Raw genomic sequence first — 24,686 nt, 5'->3', positions numbered from 1 at the left:
ACCAGAACCAACCCGAGGTGCTTCCAACTGTCGCGAGCTAAAGGCAGCCGCGTGAAAATAAATAAATAAATTGGCAGCGGGGAAACAAAAGCAGCTCGAGACGAGAGGCAAGGTGGAACAGGCAGGGCAGCGAAACGCCGCGGGGCAAACAAGCACACGGCAGCGCTCGGCCTCCTCGCGGCGGCGGGGGCCCCCAGCTCGGTTCTCAGCACAGCCAGAAGAGCCGGCGGGTCCCTGGTGGGGAGCAAACGACCCTACAAAGGGTCCCCAGGGATTTAGGCACTGATATCCCTGGGGGTGGAACAGTAAAAAAAAAAAGAAAAAAAAAAAAGCAGCCTGGGGGGCTTTTGTCCAGACACCCAGGATGCTTTTGCTGGACCTTGCTCCCCCAGGCTGCTGGTACAAGCATCTGGTACAAAGCAGTGTCCGTATGGGGGGGCTGAGCAGCTCCTGTCCCCACCCCCCCAGGGCTTGGGGACCCCACAACCTGTATGAAAACTATCAGCTGGGACGATGGAAGGGGCCCGAGCTGCCTGCCCAGGGCACGTGCCACCCACAGAGGACAGTAATTATTTTGCCCTTTAGCTTTGCAAAGGGGTATCTGGGGGGGGGGGGTCAGGAGTCAATCACAATATTTCCATTTACTCCCATGCAGCAGCACAAGCCTTGATTTGATTTAATCATCGCTATTTTTCTCCGCCGTGACATGCCTGGAGAGCTCGGCGGGCAGGTGACCTATGTGCACGAGCGCGTTTATCATCAGCATGGCATGACGGGCGGCCGCTGCCTCGTGAGCCAGTTTCCACTCGTGCCCCGTGCCTTCCAAGGCGAAACCAAAACCGAGCTGCTGCCCGGGGAGAGGGGGGCACATCCTGGGGCTGCTTTTTCCCCATAGATTTCTTTTCCCATTATTGCTTTTTTATCTACAAGGAGCTGAACAGAAGAGACGGGAAAGCCAGCCATATTACCCCAAAAGATATGAAATCCCCGAGTCCAACCCTATTTGTGAGATTTTGTTTTTCTTCTATGCATTAAGATTTTTAACCTCATCTCTCGGGAATGACTCATGCTTTTGGAGCAGGGAAGGAGCTGCTCGTGCTCCCAAAGCCTCTAACAAAGGCGAGCTCCATCCCCTTTGGGTTCCCAATCCCACCGGCCCTCCGGTGCCCAGCCTCACGCCTCTGCTCCCAAATCCTGTGCTCCTGTGGACCCAAGGGGCTGCAGGGAGGAAAGCAGCACGCTGCCCCACAGGTCCCTGCTCCCAGATCCCCATCCCCGGCAGCATGGCACCGGGATGAAGCCAGAGGCTGGGAGCAACGCGAGCACACAGAGGACACGACAAGCACGGCACCGCCGGGCGCTGCAGCAGCATCCCTCGGCACCCGAAGGTGGTGACAGTTCGATTTAATTTCTGCTGTGCACGGAGGAGGAAGGAAAGCTGCTGAGAAGCCTCGGTCTTGAGCAGGAAAGAGCCATCCCTCTGCGAGGGAGACAGCACTCAATGCCGTGTCATCTCAGACGGATGGGGAATAAGCCTGCAAGCCCCAGGTTTGCTGTCTGGCCAGGCAGGGCTGCCTCCCTCTGTAGGGTCCACACTCCTGCAGCACCGCTGCAAATGAGGCTGGAGGGTCATGGGGAGGAGCAGACGTCCCAGCTCAGGGCACCCCAATATTCCTCCCTGCTGCGTCCCAGCTCCCTGTGTCACCCAGACACCCTGAGCTTTGCTCCTCCTCTGCTGGGACCCTTCCAGCACCTCTTTGGGCACCCGAGCTCTGGCCTGGACACGCTCAGGACCTTGCAGAGGGGTCTGGGTGGGCTGCGAGGCCACGGAGAGCACAGGGTGCCAGCAAGGAGCACGAAGCCTCCAGAGCTGCCACCGCAGGGACCCACGTCCCCAGCCCTCGCAGCCACCACGCAGGACGCCGCCTCTCACCTCCGTCCCCTTGTCACATCTTTTTTTTCTGTGTGACACGATCTGGCAGGGAATCAGCCTCGAGATAAACTCCGATGACATCCCTGCAAACGCCCAGCCGCAGACGGGGAGGTTTGTCTGGGCTGGTTGGGGGGGGACAGCTTTTATCTGTCCCCTACCGGTGACCCCAGCCCAGGGCTGCAGCAATCCCACTGCCCCCATCAGAGGCAGGCAGGGCTTTTGCTCACCACGGTGTGGCTGCAAAGAAGGAAAATGTCCCTGCTGGCGAGGAACGAGAGCAGGGACAACGTGATGTCCCACACCCAGCTGCCTCCAAGCCAACGCACCTGGTCCTCAAAAGGTACCTCAGCCACAGGGGGGACAGGATCCATGGCAGGAACATTGCACATTGATATGATAAAATAGCTATAAAAGAGCAAAAAAAAAAAAATAAAAGCCCTCTAATCTGAGCCCTGCTCCCTCAAGTGCTCCCCTCTTCATCATCGCCTTCCACTTCTGGGGATGGTATCAGGGGCTCAGGGTATTTCCAAAAGGGAGCTCGAGTGGAAACCTGGAGCGCCAGCTTATCTCGGCCTTTATTCTGAGCATCATTTAAATCATAAAAATTACAGCCGAGCCCAATTCATTACAGCTGGGGAGCAGCTGACAGAAATGGAAAGGGAGAAAAGGCTCAAAATTGATGCTTTCTCACCGTTTCAGCAAAATAACCAATTTGGAACAAATTACGGGGCTCCCTTCTCTACCGGCCTTTTGAATTGCCTCTGAGCGAAGGCACATTTTTCATCGCGTGGCATTTCCTCCATGGCAGGGATCGTTAATGATTCCTTTTAACGAAGCACCTGGGGGCAGGTGAACCCGGCCACACTTCATCCCTGGCACTCTGTCAGCGGGACCGGCCCTTCCCATGGCGCTGAAGGAGAGGGACGGCAGCAGGAACGGGAAGGGACAAGGGACGTGTCCAGGGTCACCTGCAGGCAGGTGGCACAGCCCGGAGCCAGGACAGGAAAAGAGCCCATTTACACCCTTCCCCCCTCCAAATTCGATAAAGGTCAGAGCCCTCTGCCTCCCCCCTGCTGCTTTCTGCTTATTTCGGGGTTTTAGAGCAGCCCCGAGAACAGAGCCTGTCATGTTTGCGCTGACAGCTGCAGAAGTACATAACTCTCCACTAAGTCTGCCCTGGGGCGAGCCCGGTCATATTCAATGTTTGGAAGCAGACGCACATCTGTCATTATTTTTTAATTAGATTTTTATTTCCTACCGCTAGCATTTCATTGTAATTTCCGCCACTCCTACCCGGACCGTGCTAATATAATCACTTCGGAGAAGAGTGGGGACAGCCAGCCTACTTGTTCGAACATCCCGCTCCGCAGAAGGAAAAAAAAAATAATAATAACTATCTGTTAAATACCCAGCCCCTGCAGTAATTACAAGCTTAAGGACATCGGCGGGTGCTGGAATGGCCCATCAAAGCGCCGGTGCTGGCAAAGGGCTCGTCAGCAGGCTGCTGGGAGCATCATTTGCACCGAAACTTCAAAAAAAAGTTGGCGTCTGCTTGCAATCCTTGTTGGCGATCCATTACTCACACAAGGTGAAGTATAATTAAAAATGGTTTTAAATAAAAAGTGATTTCTACCCTTGGCTTGGTGATATTTCTAGCCCGTATCAGACTGGAGGTGGGGATGAGATGACTGCTCAGTCTAAAAATATTGCGGAGGGGAGGCTGCCGGAGGAATTCCGGCTCAGGCTCCCCAGTGCCTCCCTGGGATGTCGGTAAGGGCTGAGAGCAGGGAACAGATGTTTTCCCCGGGACATTTCTGAGAGCAAGCCCCCGGGAACAAGAGCAACTGCTGCGTTTACAGGAAAATTCACCCAAAGCAACCTTAGGAAAAGCAAAGTTCCACCGTCTGCCGGAGAGGCCCCGGAGTGGCTGGGCAGGACAGAGCACAATGCGCTCCTTGTTGTGCCAGGAGCGCACCCCGATCCCTTCCTGAGCCCAGCTCTGATAACCCGGGCACTGAACCGGAGCCGTTCGGGGTGCAAGGCAAGGGAGCAACGGCTGCTGCTGTCCTGTGATGCCTGCTCACACCGTGCCTGTGGGCCCACACGCACATGGGTAGGAAGATGATTTCCAGAGGGAGCAGGAAGCTTAAAGAAGTCACCATTTACCCACCGCGAGCTCGAAGCAACACCACGGCCCCAGTTTTACCTTGCAGCACAGGAGCGAGCCCTGAAACCTGGGTGCACGGAGAAGGGACACCTCCTGGCCAAGGTTTCACCACCCACCCCAGCAGCATCTCCCCATGGGCACCGCCGCTGCCCGGGGAGCCCAGCGTCTCCCAGCACTGCACCCAAGCCCATCCCAGTGCTTCCCCTCTACCTCCAACCTGGGCAAATTCCCAGCAAGCCACTCGCAGTGCCTAATTTTCGAGGCAAGACAAAACCTTGCAGAGAGCCAAGAGCCCCCCCCAAAACACCTTTGGACCACGCTGCTCCTTATCGTAAGGGGGCTTTGTCCCTGCTGTGGTCCTGAGCTCACCGAGGACAGGCAGCGGCTCCCGAAGCTGGGAGAGCTGCAGGAATTTGACAAGCGCAAACAAAAACAGGGAACGGGAAAAACAGGAGCACAAAATCCTGATTTAAAACTCTGCTTGCACACTATAGCAGAGCATTAAAAAAAAAAATAATAATGTGGCATTTATAATTTCAAATGTCAGCAGTCACCTTAGGCAGAGAGAGCGCTTACACCCTGACCAGTTACAGCCTTACAAACGTACTGCAGAGCTGCAACGTCTTAAGAAAATAACTTTTCTTCAGTCAAAACACTGAAATTCAGGGCATTGTGAGGCCTTCACCTTTTCCTCGAGGAGGTGTTTGAGACGTGAGGGGGTGAGAAGCCCTCACCCTTGCCACACGCACGCACCTCACAAGGCACGGTCCTAACCCTAGCGGCACGATCTCGGTCAGCACAGGGCGAGGCTGGGCTGATCCCTTCTCCTTGCTCTGCCGTTTGAGGGGACCTGGAAACTTATCCAGGGGCTAAGGGGGAAGAAAGACTGAGGAAGAATAAAATCAAATGAAGTATTTGGCTGTGGCAGTGGGTACGGTCTGCACATATATCCGTGCATGCCCACACAAACGCATCTGTGCGTCTGCTGGATTTCAAAGATTAAAATTAAAGCTTTAGGGGCTTTACAACATTTCCTACATGTTTGAGACAGCAAGCTTCACTTTTTGTTGTTGTTAAACCTGCTTTGCCTGAGCAGCGTTCTAGATAGATATCCTACGTACTGTTACGCGTTCCAGGAATACAGGGAAAGACAGTTCACGGAGGAAGGACCATGTTTCAAGCCATTAGAAAAATTAAAGTGATCCACACAAGACAGCTGACGAGCAAGGCCGTGGTTAAAAAAATGACAGCACCTCGGCCAAGCCCTGTCAGATGTGCCAGTTCAATAACATCCGTGATTGCCCCGGACTTGCTGCTCTCAGAAAACCCCAGGCAGCACCACGCACGGTGCTGGGATGGAGTACTGCAGGCGTGTGTGCATGGATGCGTGCACACGCACACGTATGTGCACACGCATGCACGGGGGGGACAGCACCAGCTGCCCTGCACAGCACAAAGCCTGCTGGCACGGGTGAGGTGTTCGGCTCTGCTGGAGGCTCCTGCAAAGCCCTGTCCTTGCTCCAGCAGCGGCGTGGAAAGTTCATGCTGATGATAATAAAAGCCCCCAGATTCCCAGCCATGAAATGGGTGCGAGAGCAAGCGTTACGCTTCGCTTGCTGCCACAGCTCAACTCAATGAGCCTGAGTTTGCCAAAAAAAATAAAATAAAAAAATAAAAAAATAAAAAAATCCAGAAAGCCACAAACACCACAGAGCTTTGAGAGCTTTTTCAACTGCTTCTCCTTCAAAGGCGCTGCCTGCCGCCTTCTCCCCACCCAGCCTCGTTTCACATGAAAAGCATCAAACGCTCACGGTGCGGGTGCAGCAGGCAGAACGGAGCCGGAGGATGCCCAGGAGTCAGAGCTGACCCCCAGACGCAGAGCAAGGACAAAATAAAGCCGTGTCAGCCTGCAACCCGTTTCTTCCTCTTTTTTTTTTTTTTTTTTTTTCCCCCCAGCCCTGGGAAAAAATCAATAAGATGCAGTGAATCAAACTCTGCTTGAATCCCAGAAGTAATTAGGATTAGCAGGCTGGGAGCTGAAGAAACAAGGCTGCATGTGTGCTTGGGCAGGGGAGGGACTGGTTTGTGGGTGTACGATACAGGGCTGAGTCGATTCAAAGAAAAAGAACAGCTTTTAAATGGTTTTTCAGGCAGGATAGGGAACAATAGGGATCTGATTTGCTTCAAAAGAGGAAAATCTAATGATGGCAATTGAGCACTGGAAAACCCCGAAGTGTGCAGGACAGGGCACGGAAAAGCCCCTACAGGTGAACCAATATTTGTGCTTGATGCTGAGCCTCTTACCAGCCACCCGTTCCTGAGCCCAGGCTCCTTAAATTCCACATATTTCTGTAGCTCTTTCCCAGCAGCAAATAATCCACGTCAATTTTTCACTACCGAGAGTTAAGCCTACAGCCAAAACTGCAAAAGGGAAAAAAAGGCGCCCCCCTCTCCATAACCTTAGCGGAGCTACCCAGAATTCAGGAAGATTTAAATACAAAATAATAATAAAAAAGGAACAATTCATGCATTGATGGATCTCAATTTGCTCAAGTAACTCAGCAAACGCTGGTTTTTGGCACCAACACTTGAATCCCATCCGTGCAGCCGGGGACGTGCCCAGGACGAACCCCCCGGACCTTGCTCTGCATCTATGGGATGGACACCCGGTGCCACCGCAAACCCGGCTAAAACCCAGACCTTGCACTGCCGAGGGCTCCGCAGAACACACGCAAGAAGCTTCCCTCTAAACCCTGCCCTCCGTACCGAAACGAGCAGCGACCCCGCAGCCAGCTCTCCGGTGGCTGCCCAGTTCAGAGGAGCGCGAAGCGATGGGGACCGACCGCGATGATGCCAGCGGCCGGGCGCAGGCGGAGGAAGGAAAGTTGCGTTTCACCCACCTAGCAGCATTTTTGGATCCGGCCGCTTCGCCTCCACGCTGCTGGTATCTCCCTTCCCTTGGCGTTGACTAACGCGGCTGCATGGCTCGCCCGCAGCCGAGCGCCGCCGTGCCTGGATGGAACCGCTCGGACCGCAAAGGGAAGCGCAGCGCTCCGCTGCTCCGTGCCCCGCAGAGGTGCCAGCCGCTCTCCCACGCGTCCTGCCCAGCCCCAGCCTCTCCCAGCTGAGGTCCCGGCCCAGGGACGGGGATTAACATGAAAATCGGGTGGGAGGGAGGTCGGAGGAACCTCGCTGCGGTGCCCCTCTCCCCGCTGCTCCTCCTCCTCCTCCCCTTCCCCGGAGCAAAGCACAAGTGCTCTTTTCTTTTCCAAGGCTGGCGCAGAGTAAACTCCAGGGCTGCCAAAGCAAAGAAACTTGGAGCAGAGAGGAAGGAGCCGGCAACCGGCTTCGGCTGCACGCCTCCACAATCTGCCCCCTCCAAGTGCCGAGGATTCCCCCCCCCCCAATTAGGGAGGGTGATTTGGGGAAGGGGTCGGGATGCGGCTGGGCTGGGACCTGCTGGGGTTGCCTGGGGAGGGGATTGATGGCTGTGGCAGCCCCTGGTTAGGGAGCTCCAGGGGATACCTCCCCAAAATCCCCCCCCTCCGAGAGGCAAGCGTGGACGGTGGGATGAGCAGAGCTCCCTAAACCCCAGGATCTCGTTCTCTTGGGAAGCCAACCACATCCTGCACGCATCCATGTGCATCCCCTACAGCAAGTCTTAGGCTGATTTCAACCCAGTTTAGCCCCAGAGAAGCCCCAAGGGGGTTCAGGACTCAGGAAGGAGGTGCAGGGCTCACCCCACACCCCCAGCTCATTCCTTTTTTCTATTAAAAGCAAGAACCCCCTGAAGCCACCCACCCAGCCCAGCAGGATCCCACCCTCCCCAGCGCAGCATCCCTGGCGCTTCGAGCTGCCCCTGGCCGCCAAACTCGTCATTAAACACAATTCCCCCTTAAAAGGGAAATTAAAGCCAACTCTGCGTGGGTGTCAAGACATCAGGGATGACGGGAAGGGATGTGCACCCCGGGGGACGCCAGCTCTGGCTGCTGGGAGCGGGGCAGGGGCTTCCCCAGCCTCCTGTGTCAGGGGGTTCTGTGCGACCCCCCGAGCTTTGCCATCCCCCCCCTCATTTGCATCGTGAAACCAGGGGGAACCGAGCATCCCCGAGCATCCCCAGCATCTCCACGCTTTTCGGGCTGAGCTCACAGCCTCCGTAGCTGCTCGGGAGGAGAGTTTCACGACCTGATTGCACAGTGCCTTTTAAAGGCAGAACTGATTAAGAACCTGCTCGTGAAATGAGGGGGAAAATAAATAAATAAATAAAAATCTTGTCAACCCCCGTGCAGGCTGGGGATGAAAGCAAGCGAAGAACAGGGAGGAATTTAAATACTTTCCTCAAGCAGACAATTCAAAGGAGCGGACAGAAAACTGTCTCTTTCAGGTATGAGCAGAAAGAGAACCAGGACAAACAGCAAACCACCAAAACCCGGAGGAGCTGCAGCCAGACAGGGCACTTTTGGGGTAGATTCACACATTTTGGTGCCCCGTGGCAGCGTGCGGCCGCGCTGGGCACAGGGTATTGCTTTCAGGGTCGTTAGCAGCAGTAAGTTTAGCCGGGCACTCGCTAATCTGGAATTGACAGCTGGGTCCGGCCCGCCTGTTGCCAGCTCCCAGCAGGCTATTTAAACCTGATATTAATTTGTTTAATGTCAGCAGCAGTTTGGCGTTACCGCGAGCGAGCATTAAGCAGAGGGGAACACAGAGGTGTAAAGACCGCCAGGACAGGGCTGACACAAAATGACCATGGCCAAATTTGGGGCATCTCCCCCTGCAGGGCCCAGCTCCTCTGGCCCCAGGCATTTTGCCCAATTTCACCAATAAATGATTTTCCTGCCCTGGCTGGCACTGAGTCCGTCCCAGCGAGGCTGGCAGTGCCACAGCCAAGCAGGCGTGAAATGAAGGGGCGGGAGAGAGAGCGCAGCGTGGGACGGTGCGGCGTTTTATGGCCTTTGTGGCCAGCTGGAGAAGATGCTAATTGCAGGTACTGATTACAGACCACCGCTATTAACGCCCCCTGCCCTCCCCTTCCCAGCTGCAGCTGATCACTGGAATTCCCCCACACCGCAGCCACGGGTCCGGCCAGTGCATAGCTTGCTATATTTGTTCGTGGATGCTGCACGAGTCCTCCCACCAGGTCCCGGACCTGCTTCACCCAGCGACAGCACCCAAGGGAGCAAAGCCAGGGGCCGCTTCTTCCCAAAACATCCTCTTTGGGACGGGGCTGCCCGGGGGCCTGGAACAACAGGCTCTGCAAGGAGAGCAGGATGCTAAATGAAAAGTCAATGCCAATGGGCACCGCTGCGCCAGGTGCCATGCGCACCCCGTGGGTACCATTTTCTGACACGGGTTGTTAACAAAATTCAGGGCCCTAATGGCAGAGCACGAGGAGGAGGAAGCGGCGATGGAAGCAGATGCTTCTTTGCAAAGCCATGGGGCTGCAGCAACCCTCTGCAGAGCTTCCAGGAACGGCGAGAGCCGAGGAGCTGGGGGGCAGAAGAGGCCGGCACAGACCGGGGGGAGCGAGGGGCTGCAGGTCGCAGCCTGCCCCAGCACGGCCGCCACTCCCTCCCCGGCAGGGCTCATCCCAGGGGAGGCGAATCCCAAAGGAGGATCCCCAGACAACTCCCAGCAGCTCTGCGGTGCCTTGCTTGCTCCAGCAAGTCTGCTCAAGCTGCGCCCAAAGCCCGGGCGAGCAGTGACGCAGAGGGAGAAGGAGGGGGCTCAGGAAGCAGAAAAAAAATATATTAAAAAAAGTGAAATTAAAGAGCTGCTCTTCCACTTCTCTTTTCCCAGTACCTCCATCAGCTGGTGGCACAGCTGCTGCCAGCACCAGTATGGGATGGGACCGCAGCCAGTCCAGCCGGTGGCACTGGGGAGATGCATCCCAGAGGTGGTGGGACGCCGCGTGCGGCACAGACCGAAATGCCCAAAGCTGCTGTGGGAGCAGGGCTCAGATGCTGCCGTGACCACCCAGCCACGCAGCAGGCACCTGGCACGATGCAGCCACAGCCAGCACCACGCACGCACCCCCGCTGCCCACCACTACCAGTACACATCCCACCCATCAGCCAGTCTGGCCCAGTTTGGGCACTGGTGTCCCTGTGTCACCGATTTCACTGGGTTCCTTGCGTGGATGGGCACCAAGAACCAGAAGGGAGAGATCACTCTGAAACCTGCTGAGGCCAGTATTAAAATCCTCCCCAGCCAAGACACAACCAGAATGGGCTCTCACCCATTTTAGCCTCCAAAAGCAGCCTGGCAAATACCACCTGGATTTGGCAAAAAGCAAGCAAATAAATGAGAAAGGAGACAGAGGGATAAAAACCAACAGGAAGCTTCCCCCCAGGACTGACGAGGCTTCCTTGAGCCTTTCTGGCTGGCTTTGTTCTCCGAGGATTTAGGGCATAATTTGGGGGGTGAAAGACGCCAGATAGGATCAGGACTGATACACCTGGAGGACGTGTATCGGTTTTCTTCCCGCTCTGAAATTTGAGCCCTGCCATAAGCAGAACGGCTCAGGCGTGGAACAAGCGCCTGGGGTTGATGCCGGCGAGGGCAGGAAGGCAGGCGCTGACCTTCCGTGCTCCTGGCCCCGCTGGGAATTAAGATAACAGATTTTAAGGGCTGACTTCCCCCTGGGGGGGGGGGGGTTCCCACACAAAGGGGATGGGGTTTGGTGCCGGCCAAAGCTGCAGGGCTTTATTTATTTATTTTTGAAACAACTTCCCTTGATCCTTTAACGAACTAATTTTGTTTTAATTAATTCTTCCTGGAGATTTCTGTGTTTGCCTGGGTAAGAAGAGCCAGGTGGAGCAGGGAGCCAAGCGATGCCATTCACGTGCAAGAAGGCAGCGTAGGGCACAGGAGGCTTTACCACAATGCTGAAGGTTAACCCCAATTTTCCCTGTGGAGGCAAGGTCTGGTCTCATCGTGTTATCTGGGCTCCCAACAAACACCTAGGCTTCTCTTTCCTCTTACTTTAATCTTGCTGTTTCGGGAGCGGAGAACAATATCGCCCTTCCATTAATTCCAGCTCCTGGGAGAAATCTCAGTGATGGAAACACTCAATTAAGGGCCTTTTTTTTGTAGCAGAGCAAGGCATTAAAACATTGTTTGTCCCTTGTTTTAGCACTCATCCACCTCCAGGAAAAAAAAAAAAAAGGGCAGCTGGAAGTTACGGATTCTCAAAATTCTCATCCTGTAAGAGCCATGGGAGCTGCTGCCCAGGGGTCACCATGGGGAACAGCTACCAGCAGAAGTGCCACGTCCCTGGTGACATTAAACAGGGGCTCAGTCCGTTGTCACCCTCGCAGGGGACAGGGCTGGATGCCCACACAGAGCCCCAGGGACAAGCAATGACTTGAAATAGGAGACGCCTCGCTCAGAGCTGCAGGATTTGGTCCCCATCACCGTTAATCACCCCTTTCAAAGGGAGATGCCTAATGACAAAGGCATCCAGAACAGGGCTGCAAATAGGTGGAGCAACCGATCACCTAAAACCATTTAATTACTAGGAGAAGAGAGGGAAATTGCACCTTTTGAGCGCTTCAGAGACTGTGTCATATTTTCCCTTTGATTTAGGAGGGCAGGAGGGAGCCCCCAGCCCCGCTGCAGGATGAGCACTGGGACGGCTCCTGCAGTGAGCCCGGTGTTGGGAACAGAGGAGAAAAACCTCGGACTTCCCACAGCCATGAGCAGTGTTGAACGACCACATCCATCCTAATCCCCCCTTTTTCAGGTCCTCAGCCACATCCCAGGACCTCGCGATGCTGCTACTGGTGACATGGCAGCGATGAAGGAAACAAAACCGTTCTTCGTAAATCTACGGCTGTAGAAAAAGGGCAGTGAGAGCCAGACAGTGCAGGAGTTTACAAGGACCAGTAACAACCTGGGGCAGCAGGAGGGAAGGAAACCTAATTGCAGGTGCAAATGCAGCCAGCCCAATTAAGCAGAAGCCCTGCTCTAACACTAATTGCCGCCGAGGCACTGAGACGAGGTCGGTGAAGGGCCCATAGGGTGAGCACCGTGCAGTTCTCGCGTGCCGATGCTCAGAGCTGGGCACGGCCACTCCGACAGCCACCCCAGCCATGCACAGGCACCACAATTATCACGGGGGCCGTCAGCTTTAATTAAGACATGCTCGTGGCTCCAAGCAACAGAGCTAACAGTGGTCACCATCACCACCGCGGCTGCTTCAATCAGCGATGATCAAGTCGACGACAGCTCCAAAACACTTGGTCCTTAATGACTGATCATAAAGCTTAAGGAAAGTGCTTTAAAATGATCCTTTCTTAGCAAAATCGGAGCATCCTCTGAGCCTCCATCCCTGACTGCAGCACCAGTGCCTGACCTTGCAGCCCTTGCCAGCTGAAGTGCAGTGACCGGGGCCAGGTCCCCACTGCGGGGACACAGAAGCCCCTCGGGGGCTCAGCTGTCACGATTTCTTCAATTTGCCAGAATCTGTTTTTTCTTCTTCCCCCTGCATAAACACACTGCGATACCGGCCTGTTAGAGGAAGGAGAGATCACCCTGGGAAAGATGACATCCAGCGTGACGAGGGGAGATCATCTCTTCATAGAAAATTTTATATTGCTTACGACTTACTGTCTGGGAACATAAAACAGTTTAACCAGCCAGCCCTAAATCACCCTGACAGCTTTACACTACCCACAAATCTCCGCTCGCACTGATCCAGCTCCATCCTACCTATCGCCCCCCTCCCTATTTTTAGGTTTTATTATTATTATTTTTGATGTGTGCTTTCTCCACTCTTTTCTTCTGGAGCCCGACCCACACATGCGCACACACGTTGAGACAGGGCACAGAGAAGCTCGGGATGGGTAGTGCCAAGCTCCCAGCTCTGTTCCCTGGGACCCCAGACAAGGGACCCCTGGGACCGCATCGCCCCCCTGCCGCTGCCCTCTGGGACTCGTGCATCTCTTGGGACCCTCATGCTGGCTGCGATGCGCTCGCGCTTTGCTGTGCAGTTACCATTTTCCCCACATCAAATAAATCCCTGGCTTCCCTCTCCCCCAAATCTGCCGAGCTGATGCTGCACGGGGAGCTGAAGTGCTCCGTGACCGCCTGCTCCCCACCGCTCTTAATCCACTTCTAATTAAGACCACGCGTGACACATCCCTGAGCTAAGGGGCCATAAAACGCCATGGTCACAATTCAATAGCGAACCAAATGGAAGCAAATTACAGCAAAATCCAAGATTAAGGGCAACCGGCTCTTAAAAATAACGCAAGGCAATTTCCTCCTGAATTTCAGGGGGGAAAAAAAAAAAAAAAAAAAAAATCAGCAGTGCCAGTGGCATCCTCTACACCCAGCACCGCTAAACCTCTGCTGCCGGCTCATCCCACTGGAGCCCCGTGCAGGCAGGAGTGCTGCTGCCTCCCTCAGCATCCCAAAGGCCTCGCTGTGCCCCCCGGTCACTCACCCACGTCGCACGGCAGGCTGCCGGCCCTCCCACGCTGACCCAGCAGCCCCCAGCGAGGAGAGCTCGCCTAAATATTTACGTCAGGTAGGAATTCGGGCTGTGAGTCATGGAGAATGCATCTTAATGTAATCCTCGAGCCTTTATCTTAGTTTATCATCTTCGGGGTTGCGACTCATCCCCAAGTCACGCATGCATTCGGACGCTTTGGTCTCTTTTTAAGGCAAAAGGCTCCCTCGGGGGCAGTTGGAGCAGCCCCCCCGGCCCCCCTCATGCCCCCGCTGCTGGGGGGTCTCCGACCTCCTCCCCGCACCACGCGACAGCCCCTGCTCGTGGCTGCGCTTGCATAAGCAGAGCCTGGTAGCTTCTCTGCATCATTTTTCTTTTTTGGCCGAGAGTTTAAATTTTAAGAAGCTTTTTCTTTAGAAAAAAAATATGTCATTTGGATAAAAAATAAATCCGTGCAGCCTCTGATCGGAAACGAGCGCACAGAGCGAGGGGCATGCCCCGACGTGGCAAGCACTGCATCTAGAAAATCATTCCAGCAAAAGTTAACAGCTAATCAATTTATTTTGTATTCAAAGTTTGACTCAATAAAACCAGAGATTAATTATGAGGCAGTTATTAATCCCCAATAAGCTGAAGAGTAGGGCTCTTTAGAGGGGGGTGAGAGCTAATGGGGTATTTTCCAAGGACTTACGGGTATGGTTTTCCCTCGATAGCCAGCACAAGGCTAGCCACGCTAAAAGGACGGCTTGGACCTGTAGGGCCTCCTGTTGCAGCCCTGTTCCACCTTTCCTAGAGCAGACATGTCCCCAGAGGACTTGTAGGACCCCAGTATTTGCCCCCTACCCCAGTACAACAGGGAGCTGCCCCCATGTGAAATGGTTTTTTTTCTGATAACGAGACCGTGGAACGGGACAGAGCTCATCCTCCAAGCTCCAGCAGCACCTCCGTGCCCTCACCAGCCCCTTGCGCAGCCCCGGACCCGAGCAGGGTTTGGTGTCACCAAGAATCCCACGGAACAGCCCCAGCGGGAGGGCAGAAATCAGAAAGCAAGTAGACAAAAGGAAAATGCACAGCTACACCACCTCGCATCTTCAGGTGACCTTTGATCCCAGCAAACGTCTCCAAGATGCAAAAACAGTGTGTGATTTCCCCCCCCAGAGATCCCAGGTTATTCCAATCTGATCTGAAAAGCTATTTTTAGTCATCTTTGCACGCAGCTGAAGGGAGCAGCCGAGGCCAGCTGAGCAGGGCTCTGTATGTTTGCCCTTCACTGAATATACAGAAGCTTAAACCATGAACCCTGCTACTGTTTCGCCACGAAACCATCGATCGGGCACGCCGGCAGACATAGCAGCTGTCAGAGCTGAATATTAAAGACCCTCTAAGGCACAGGGTGGGCACCCAGGGCTGCTGCTGCGATGTTCGGGGGATGCTGATGCCCTGCATGAAGCTCCCAGCGCCCTGCACTGCTCCTTCTGGGGACGGGGAATGGGTCCCACTGCCCATGTGGAAATTGCAAGCGTTCCCAGGAGTGAATACGGCTGTTCACACGGCTAACAGGGGTTGTTATTTAGGGAGCAGGAAGGAGAAGCCCGATTAAAGCCTGTGGTTGGAGGGCAGGAGCACAGAAAGCGGCCCCCAGCCACGCTGCTGCGAGCAGAGCCCGGCCTGGGCGCCACCCAGCACCACTGCTGAGAATCCTCCAAAGCACCCAGGGGGAAAAAAGTTTGGAAGGTGATTAAATAAATATCGATACGAAGAGGCTTGGGGCAAAAGCAGGAGAGCCCTCCCACCAGCAGCACTGCAGAGGTGGTGCAGCGAGCTTGAGCTGAGCTGGAGGAGGAACATCCACGGGGAGCGCTCGCCTTTCCCCGACGCTCCGGCAGGCTCCCGACTGTTCCTTTCGCCCTGCTATCTGTAGCTAATCCCGTCAGCTGACGTTATAATCACAGGCCCACTCGGCCGTGCCAGGCGAGCGAGTGTGTCTCAGGGGCCAGCTGTACCCTTTGTTTTCCCTGCCAAATTTCTCCGAAACGTCCCCAAAGCGGGAAAGCAGCAAAACGACCCGCAGGAATTCGGGAGAAAGACGGAGAGGCTGCTTGTACCCTCCGCAGCATCCCTGGTGCAGCTGCCAACCGCAGGTGGATTCGCCCAGCAAAAATGAAAACAACCTGGCCAGGGAAGCTGGGTACCTCCCCACAAAGCCTGTCCCCTGCTGCTGCCCTCGCATGTGGTGCTGCTGGGGAACAGAGCAACGGTGCAAGCACAAAGGCGAAAACTTCTTGCTGCCATCAGTCCTCATCCCTTTATACCCAAACCCCAGTCTCCAAAGGGTTCCTGAGAAATGCCATGCCCTTGCCCGCATGGGTACATGACTCCGGGAGCTGGATCTTCATCCCACATCACCCGGCACCACCAGCACCATGCCCAAGGTCTGGTCAGCTCATCTTATAACTCTTAAAAATGCAGCCTGAGCAGCAAATGAAGCAAAGCTTCAAGGCTTCGCTCCCCAGTTAGGCTCTAATCCTGCACGTTTGTGCATTGTTTAAATCAATGCGTTAGATTGTATTGCAGGCAAAGCGGCACAGAGCATCGCCCTGTTTAATAAAGGCAATTAGGGGATTCTACGCATAACAAAATAAAAAAAAGACACACTAGGTTGGCACCCATTTTCTTGGTAATTAACAGCTGAAGAGATCCGATAGCAGGGAGAAGGCGGGGAGGAAATGCTCCCTGCAGCTGACCTTTGGAGATTTTGGGTGCCAGAGCAGGATGGCAGCAGCAGCAGCCTGCCTGCTCAAGGTCAGACCCCAGAGCTCCCCCCTCGCGCTGCTTGCCATGCCAGGGGACTGCTTTTCCAGATGGAGTTCAGGATGGTTTTCAGGACCCGTCTACCGACAGGATTTTCCCAGTCTTGCAAAAAGCAGGGCTATAAACCCGTCCTATTCATTCAGTGCAAAAGCTGCAGGGACCCTTCATTTGCTGGCACAGCCCAGCTTGCTTCACACTAGAAAAAACTTAAGTGACAAGCAGACACGCCACCCTTTGCTCAAAGGCACAGCACCCCCCTGACCCCTCCTAGGTTTTTTTTTTCCTGCAGTGTGACGTTGTGCCAGTATGGCTCTGGGCTGGATAAACCATTCCTCGTGTGCCGTGACCCGCAGCCCTGGGTCTCCACGGAGCCTTTTGCAGGAGCAGGCTTCTCGCCAGCACATGGGCAGCGCGCTGAGCCCCCATGTGCCTTCTAAAATCCAGGGATCTCCTAGCACCACATTGTGCAACATAATCTGCCCCCTCAAGATGACCCCAACCCTGCCACAGTCTCCATGTCCCCCCCGCATCCCGACAGCTTTCCCCTCTGCTGCAGAGCCAGGGCGATGCCGCGGCTGTCACAGCGATTTCCCTGCGCATCTCCAACCTTCCTGCTCTGCAAACGCGCACGGACAGACGTGGCAGCAGCTAACTGGGGAAACCTGAATCCTTTTGCTTCGTAAGGAAGCTCTCTCAGTGCTGCACTGCTGAAGATGGGGGGAAAAGGCACCCAAGGGAGCCTTAAAGCAAGCTCCAGGTGGGGAAGGCACTGGGCAGCCCCTGCTTCGGGCACGTGGAGCAGGGGAAGAGCTCGTGACATGGATTGGCACTGGGGCACAGCCAGCTCCCAGTGTTTTGGCCTAACCCTGCCCACCCAGCCTCGGTGCTGGGGCTCGGGAGAGCAGCCCAGCACTGCCACAAAGGCAGATTGGAGGCTGGTTGCAGCCATTTGGGTGGAGAAATGCATGTTTTGCATGTACGACACCCAGAGCGATGGGCTCTGGCTCCCATTTGGGGGAGCACAAGAACCGTACGAGCAAGCCGAGCTAACTTGGACACCCTCAAAAATCCCAGGCAGTAATTAAATCACTCTTGACCCAGTTGGATGTGAACTGGCATCTGCAACACGAAAACACCCTTCATCTGTGGGCACCCAGTATCTAATTGCTGCCTGCGCAGCCATTCAACACGAGACAACAGAACGCGATTTGCTTTGCAAGAAAACGCCTAATGAACAATAATTTGTTTTAAGTTGGGGGCCTTCCTAGCACAGAGCTAATAAATTGTAATGATACTGATTATTGCATCTGTTTGCCAGCTAAGCTCCTCCCCAGCTTTGCTCCCTGAGCTGTGAGCGATTACAGCCTTTACAGAAATCACTGATCACAGAAGCCAGAGGGGGAGCGGGGAAGATCTCAGCATCTGTAAGAGCCGCCTTTGATGTAGCTGCACATGTCAGCGTGAGACGGAGATTCCAGCCCAGAGGAATAGTCTGCCTTTGTCTAACTCAATTATATCATTTAATCCAAAGCCTTTAACGACCACCCCTTCTCCTCCCGGAGCTGCTCCAGCTCTGACACCGGCAGCCTGCCCTCTCCTCGGGCAGCAGCTCAGTGCCAGGACGGGACAACGTCTGCTGTCACCCAGAGGCACTGCTGGAGGGCTCCAAGGAGGGCAATGGACCTGGGTAGGACCCCCCCCAATGCAGGGGCATGGAACCCCCCCAGCACAGGGTTTAACCCCAGAAAACCACCGGCTGCAAACACGCTCTGAGCCCTCGATACAGCCTGGTGAAGCGCATGCAGAGAGGGGGGTTTCCAGCACTGGTCCTCAGTGGTGCAAGGCAGAAAAAGAGCAGTTTTGGGGGGGTGTTTTGGGGGATAGGTCCCTTTCCCAGTGCGGACGACCTGGGACTGGGTGGCACCAAGCAGCCACGGTGCCGGTGAGTGACAGGGGGGACTCAGGCATCGCAACAGCCAGGTCCCAGCCCCAGTTTGTCATTCGCAGCCACGTTCCCTCGTGGGCTCATGCTTCAGAAGGCCAGGAAAGGTTGCCGGTGACAAAGCTGGAAGTGACATTTTTAAACAACAGCGTGGGGGAGAAGGTCAGCTTGGGATGAGCAGGCTGCACCGCGGCAAAGCCCGGCGCGAGGAGCAGAAGCCGTCTGCACCTCCCCTGCATGAGCAAGCAGCAGACTTCACCTCGAATGCCAAAAGGAAGCGCACGCGATGCTAACAGCACGGCAAAGCCCCAGAGGGCTGCGACTGCTGCTGGAGCCAAGGCCAAGGCTATGCCGGAGGTCAGGGACGATGCAGACCCACGAAGAGCACACGCTGAGATTCTTTGGCTCGGTGGGAACAGCATCAACGGGCAGCCACCCATCAAGGCCACAATCAGGTCCGGGCGGGGGGAGAATCTGGAAGCTGCAGGCTGGAATTTATGAGCCTTGTTCCCATTAAAATAGCAGGCCATATTTCCGTCTGTCAGTGAACGATGATAAACAGAGCAGCTCCTTTGCATATCCCGGGCCTTGCTCAAACAAAACTACCACCGGGGAGTGCAGGGTTTGGCATACAGATGACAGCTGCCACGCTAGGAATTTATGGCTCTGCCCTGCGTGGTCTTTAGCAAGAGCAGGAGCAAGTATTTCTACAGGCTGTTCCCTTGGGGTCTGCCCAGAACAGAGCCCCACAGCCGGGACCCCTTGGACCCCCCCATGGTTTTCCAGGGCCGAGCATCCTCCTGCCCCAGCTGCCAGCAACAACTTTTACCCTGGAACCCGCTGTTTGCAGGTTTGTGTTTGCAAAAGCATTGCATGTTTATTTGCCAACACCTTGAGTGTTATTAAACAACCGCTTCCTGGCAGGGAAATAGGGCTGGCCTCGCAAGTGCTTACTGCTTTTCGGAACAGCAGCTCCTTGAGGGATGTTGAGAGATAAACCCACGCAAGCAGCAGAACCACAGCAGAGGCTCAGGGTGCAAGGTTCAGCCCTGGGACACGATTTTACAGGAGCCCTTTCCCCATTCCCTCAACCTCCTGCCACACTTGCACACCCTCACTCCACGTAAAGGCACCAATTAGCTACCGAAGAGACCCCAGCTCGTTAATCTGACCTGTAATTAGTGTGTAAGGAAAGGAGGACAGTCACCTGAGTGGGCTGTGCCGTGGGGGAGCCGCTGTGCTGCCTGTCCCCAAACATCGATGGGAGCCCTGGGATGCACCAGCCCTGCCCCAGGCTCTTGGCACCGCTGGACCAGCCCCAGCTTTGTCTGGCCTCAAGGACAGCTTCCTTTGGTTTGTTTAATACATGCAAACCCTCAGATTCCAACAGTCCTCACCACAGGGTGATATTTATTGGCATGTTTTGCTGCTTTTATGCAGGAGAAAAACAACCTGCAGCAATCAGCTGCAGCGAGACCAGGTCAGGTAAACGCCAACAGATGGCACAGAGGGCGAACGAGCCCTTATCCTTGCACGAGCTCCCATCCTGCACTCAAGATGCGCTGAACCTGGTGGCACAGCACCTGCCCATGTCCCCGTGCCGCAACCATGCAGCCCCTCGGCTGCCCCAGCAGTGTCACCAGTCCCTTTTTGCGAGTCCGTTCTTTGCCCTAGGGAAATAAATTCAAACAGCTTTAAGGAAATGGTCATCAAAAAGTATGCGGGAAAAAAGCAGGCAGGAAAACAGAGGCTTAGCTAGTTGGGTTCAGTGTGATGGGGATCATTTTGTTTTTTCTTTAAGAGAAGACTTGTCCAGCCACCAGAAGAGGTGCTCCTTCCCCCAGGGCTGCAGGCTGACAGCTCGTAACATGCAGCTCTGCACCTCAAAGTTGCTCAGCACCCACTCAGTGTCTGCCTGTCTGCAGGGAAGACATTGGAGTCTTCTCCTGCCAGTCATGAGTTTATATTAACTAGGTGACCAACAGGAGCCCCACCACCCAAAGATAGAAACTGGGGGGGGACTCGTGCCAGTGAGCTCCCCTGTGCACACACGTTGGAGCCATCCCCACGCAGCCTTTCCTGGGGCTGCACCAGCGATCCGCTGCCTGAAACCAGAACAGGACCATTTGCTGTGGACATCACGTCACATCAGAGCTTTTGAGAAATCCACGCTTAACCCTCAGCACCAAAATCTGAGCAGCTTTTTGAGCAGCCAAACCTGGCACAGTTAGAGGAGAAGTGCATGGCAGGGGGCTGCAGGGACAAGGTGGCACCTGGAAGCCAGGTGCCCCGCGGAGGCCATCACATCACCAACACACTGGGAAGCCACCAGGAATCCAGAAGCCACCAACCGCACACAAAAATCATCCTAGGAAACCCAGAAAGGTGCTCCTGATGACACAGGGCACCAGCAGCCAGCACATGGAGAGGACCCACGCCTGTCCGTCCGTCTGTCCATCCCTCCAGCACAGCCGTGGGTTCTCAGACCCAAATGCCACAAAACCGCTCGAGGACCGGCGGTGACAGCAGACCCAGGAAGCCCTCAGAGCTCAGGGACACCAGCAAGTGACAGCCACTGAGGCCCCAAGGCCGCGTTCCCGAACATCCCCCAGGAACATCCCACGGATCTGGCACTCCAAACCCACGGGAGCAGCCGTCCCAGAGCAAGGGCATCCTTTGGGCAACGCCGACCCGAGCTCCTACCTTGGGCCGCCGGCATCTTCCCCTTGTTGAGCTGCTTGAGGCGCTTCTGGTGGGACTTGCCGTTGTAGTGGATCTGCGCCTGCGCAGCCGAGTTGAGCTGGATGTTGCAGACCTCGCAGAGCGTGAACGACTGCTGCTTCTTCTCCCGCTTCAGGCGCTGCTCGGGCTGGCCGCTGGCCGGCTCCACCAGCCGCAAACCGTTCTCAGGGCTGTGGGATGGGCTCAGGGGTCGCTTCATGCCTGCGGGAGGAAGGACAGAGCCGCCGTCAGGACAGACGGACCAGAAGAGGGGCCAGGTGAGGTGGGGAAACCCAGTGCAGGTCCCACTCCTGCGTGGTGCCCAGGCTGCCTGGATCCTGGGCTGGAAGAAGTGTTTGCATCTCTACAAGGAATTGCATTAGGCAAGATGGCAAGGAGCAGCGTTCCTAGGAGGCTAGTTTTGGGGCAGGGACGACTTCTGCATTTCTAGCACCAGCAGAAGCTCCTCAAGCCAGCTAAGACCTTTCTTTTTTGCTCCCAAATAGCATTGTAGGTTATCCCTAGGCAGAGCTGGGATGAAACCAACACAATGCAGGCAAGAAATGCAGCCGGAGGGAGCCATGTGCTGGTGTCCCACAGCCCGTTTCAGCCACAGGCACTGTCCCCTCGAGCATTTTCTCACCCACATGAAGCAGGTGCCTGTCCCTGGCACATGGGGGTGGATTAGCATCAGCAGCTCAAGCCCCAGCTGCACGCAGGGAAGAGCTGCCCATAGCCCCAGGGGTCAGCTGGGGACAGTCCCCATGGCCCCCTGTTGCTCCAGGGGAATGACCCTGGAGCAGGAACCACTGGGACACCCAGCACGGAGCCTGGAGGAGGCGCAAAGGTCACCCGAGCCCTGCGATCCTGTTACCACCTCGGAACGGGCAGCTGCCCCTTACAAGCATAGACGGGCACGTTGCGCCAGCACCAAGCCACCCCAGGGTGCCACGAGTGGGGCCAGGGGTGCTCAGGGTCCATGAGACGGACCCCAAGGTCTCATCGTGCAGCAACGTGCCTGGCACCCATGGGACACACTCAGCAGGTGACCTGTGCACCCCTCGGGGATTAGAGGTGAGGAGCAGAGGCTTCGGTCCATGCAACTGCCACCATCGTGGCTTGGTGTGGCACCAGCCTGGGAAGCTTCCTCCCAGTGGCTTAAAGCTTCCCATTTTTTTGCTTTTTCTTCCCCAGGATGTCCCACTGGGATTTCAGCGCTCCAAGGAGCATCCCTGCCTTCCTGCCAAGCAGCTCCTTGGAGCTCAGCAGAGAGCCCCGGTGGCCCTAAAGTCCCCTCTCATGCAGAGCACACCATTTTGGCACGGCCACCTGGCACAGCCACCCGCCCGTGGAGGAAGCCGCATGCACCAAGCAGATTTCGCTGCATTCAGACCAGACGAGAGCAATTCAAGCAACCAAACCCCGACGCTGGGTGAAAAAACCCCGGGATACGGACCCGGAGCTGAGCCGGGCGGTCTGGGCAATGCAGCTCCTGCCAGCAGCCCCACGATGGCGCAGCCGCTCTGCCTTTTTTTTCCACCTCTGATATGGTCAGAAACGATTAAAAAAAGAGCAAAGGGAGAGAGGCAGCACGCAGAGGGGCTAGGAGCTGCTGAGGAGCTGCAGGGATGGAGGGAGAGCTGTTCACCGTCCCTCCCACGGGTGCGTGGCTGCACCCCCCCCATCCTGCCGCCCGTCCTCCGTGGGCACAGCCTGGAACTGAGCCCAAACCCCACAGCCCTGCTGCAGGAGCTCGGGTCACCTCGGGTGAGCTTCTCGGACAAGGCTTTGGCTGCAAAGCTGGACCAGGACCCTGGCAGCGTGCTCCAGCTGTGCTCGGGGCAGCAGCAGCACGGGTCAGCCGCCACCCGAAGTCCTGATCCACCTAAATTATGCCACGATTAGCCAAAAAAAATGTCACCAGTAATTCCTTAAACTCCTGCTTCACCAGCTAAAAATATGCTAAGCAGAGCGTAAAAGGAGCTTTACATTCAAAGTACGTAAATCTAGTTCTTGGCAGAAGAATCTGGGTGCCTGAGGTCCCTGTGCGGCTGCTTGGGACCTGTGAATTCTGGATTTTCTCTCAAGCCCTCGGGATTTTTCCTGAAGCTCCAACTTCACCTTGCAATGAAAAGGAAAGATGATGTACACCCCCTGCTTTTGAGATGAGTGAAGAAAAAAAAAAAAAAAAAAAAAAAAAAAAAAAAACAACATGGTCTGGCCCTGAAAGGCTCAGGAAGACAGGAATAACATTAAAAACAACCTGATGTTTATTACAAAAATAAATATAAACTCATTTACAGATGCTCCCCAAAACCCACAGCCATCGATAGCACCTGGAGGGGCAGGGAACCCCCATGGGGACACTGGGCGGGGGGGCCCCCCCCCCCTTACCAGAAAACTCCACCAGCAGAGCAGCCCAAGAGATGATCAGCACCAGGAACGTGAAACAGGGCCCTGGGGACACAGCGGGACACCCGGGGGCAACGGCAGGTCCTTGGGTGCTCTTGGCACATTGCCCTCCCCGGGTATTTATAATGCAATCACACCCAGGGATGCACAGCTAAAATTGGAACATTATACGGACAAAGTATCCCCAAAATCCCCACCCCACCCCCCCATCTTATAAAAAGGAGCTGCTGCTGCTCTGATTAGACCGAGGCTCCCCGGGCCGGCTCCCGTTGCAGTATTTAAAAGCCCTGCCCTAATTGCCTGCGTGCCCGTCTCATTCACTTAATTTCTCCTGGGCCTTCGGGGCCTCTTCTGCTTCTCAGGTGTCAGGACCTGAAATTTGGCCATCCGGGGCATGCCAGCCCCGTGTGTGTGTGTGCAGAGGAGCCAGTCCCCGTGACAGACAGCTCCTCTGGGGGGATTTCTCCTTGTCAGCACAGCGCCGCGGACGCTCTGGAGGCACCCAGCACCCCCCTGCTGAGCCCCAACGTGGGGCCGAGGTGCTGATAACCCCCCCCCCCCTCCACGGCCACCCCAACCCTCCCGCTGCCGCCTTCCTGCCTGGGTTTGTGTTCCCGTGGTGCCCCCGCGTGAGAAGGGGTCGCTTTCATAGGAGGGAAACTGAGGCACGGTGACAATTGAGCCACCCTGCCTCAACCCCAGAGGGGCTCTGAGCCCAACCCAGGGTCCCCACGCCCCAGATCCACCACCCTAACCCTACAGGGCTGCTGGGGCAGCGCTTCCAGCCTCTCCGTGGAGGACCACGAGCGGCCTCATCTTTTTTTTTTTTTTTGGGGGGGGGGGGCTCCTGATGGAGGCAGGGCTCCCCAGGGACCAAGCTGCCCCTCGCCCCCCTCTAAACTGCCAACGGGGAGCAGAACGACCCCGCGGCCACCAGCATCACCAAGGTCTCCGGAGGCTGGGATGCCTCCTCCTGCCTGCATTTCACTGCCCGGTGCTCGGAGCCTCCGCGCAGGGAGAGGGGCTCCTGACGGGTGCGAAACGCTCCCTGACAGATGTCCAAATCTCCCTGAAATAAAAGAAGGTCAGAGCGGCTTGGGTGTCACCGCGGCAGCGGGTGCTGCCTCAAAGGGCTTCTCCTCCCCCCATGAGACGTTTCCAGGCTGGTTCTGCACTCCTGGGGGGCACGGCGAGCCCCCAGCCACACCAAACCCCCGTTCCTCCAAACCCTGAGCATCCCGTGCACAGC

The 24,686-nt window shown here is 55.7% G+C and overlaps 1 protein-coding gene across 6 annotated transcripts in view; it reads right to left on the bottom strand.

Annotated features, from left to right (window-relative positions):
- ZNF385C (zinc finger protein 385C) overlaps nt 1-24,686 on the bottom strand; it is a 75,815-nt gene that overhangs the window by 29,533 nt on the left and 21,596 nt on the right. For 5 of the 6 annotated variants that reach the window (XM_035347586.1, XM_035347587.1, XM_035347588.1 and 2 more), the window contains exon 2: nt 21,008-21,247. In XM_035347586.1, coding sequence (XP_035203477.1) covers nt 21,008-21,247 — 240 coding nt within the window. Of the gene's footprint in view, nt 1-7,000; nt 7,838-21,007; nt 21,248-24,686 lie in introns of those variants that run through there. The other variant, XM_035347589.1, reaches the window with a different exon arrangement.

Source organism: Oxyura jamaicensis, chromosome 27 (genome assembly GCF_011077185.1).
Source record: "Oxyura jamaicensis isolate SHBP4307 breed ruddy duck chromosome 27, BPBGC_Ojam_1.0, whole genome shotgun sequence".
Lineage (NCBI taxonomy): Eukaryota > Metazoa > Chordata > Aves > Anseriformes > Anatidae > Oxyura > Oxyura jamaicensis.
This window is presented reverse-complemented; position numbering and strand designations above follow the sequence as displayed.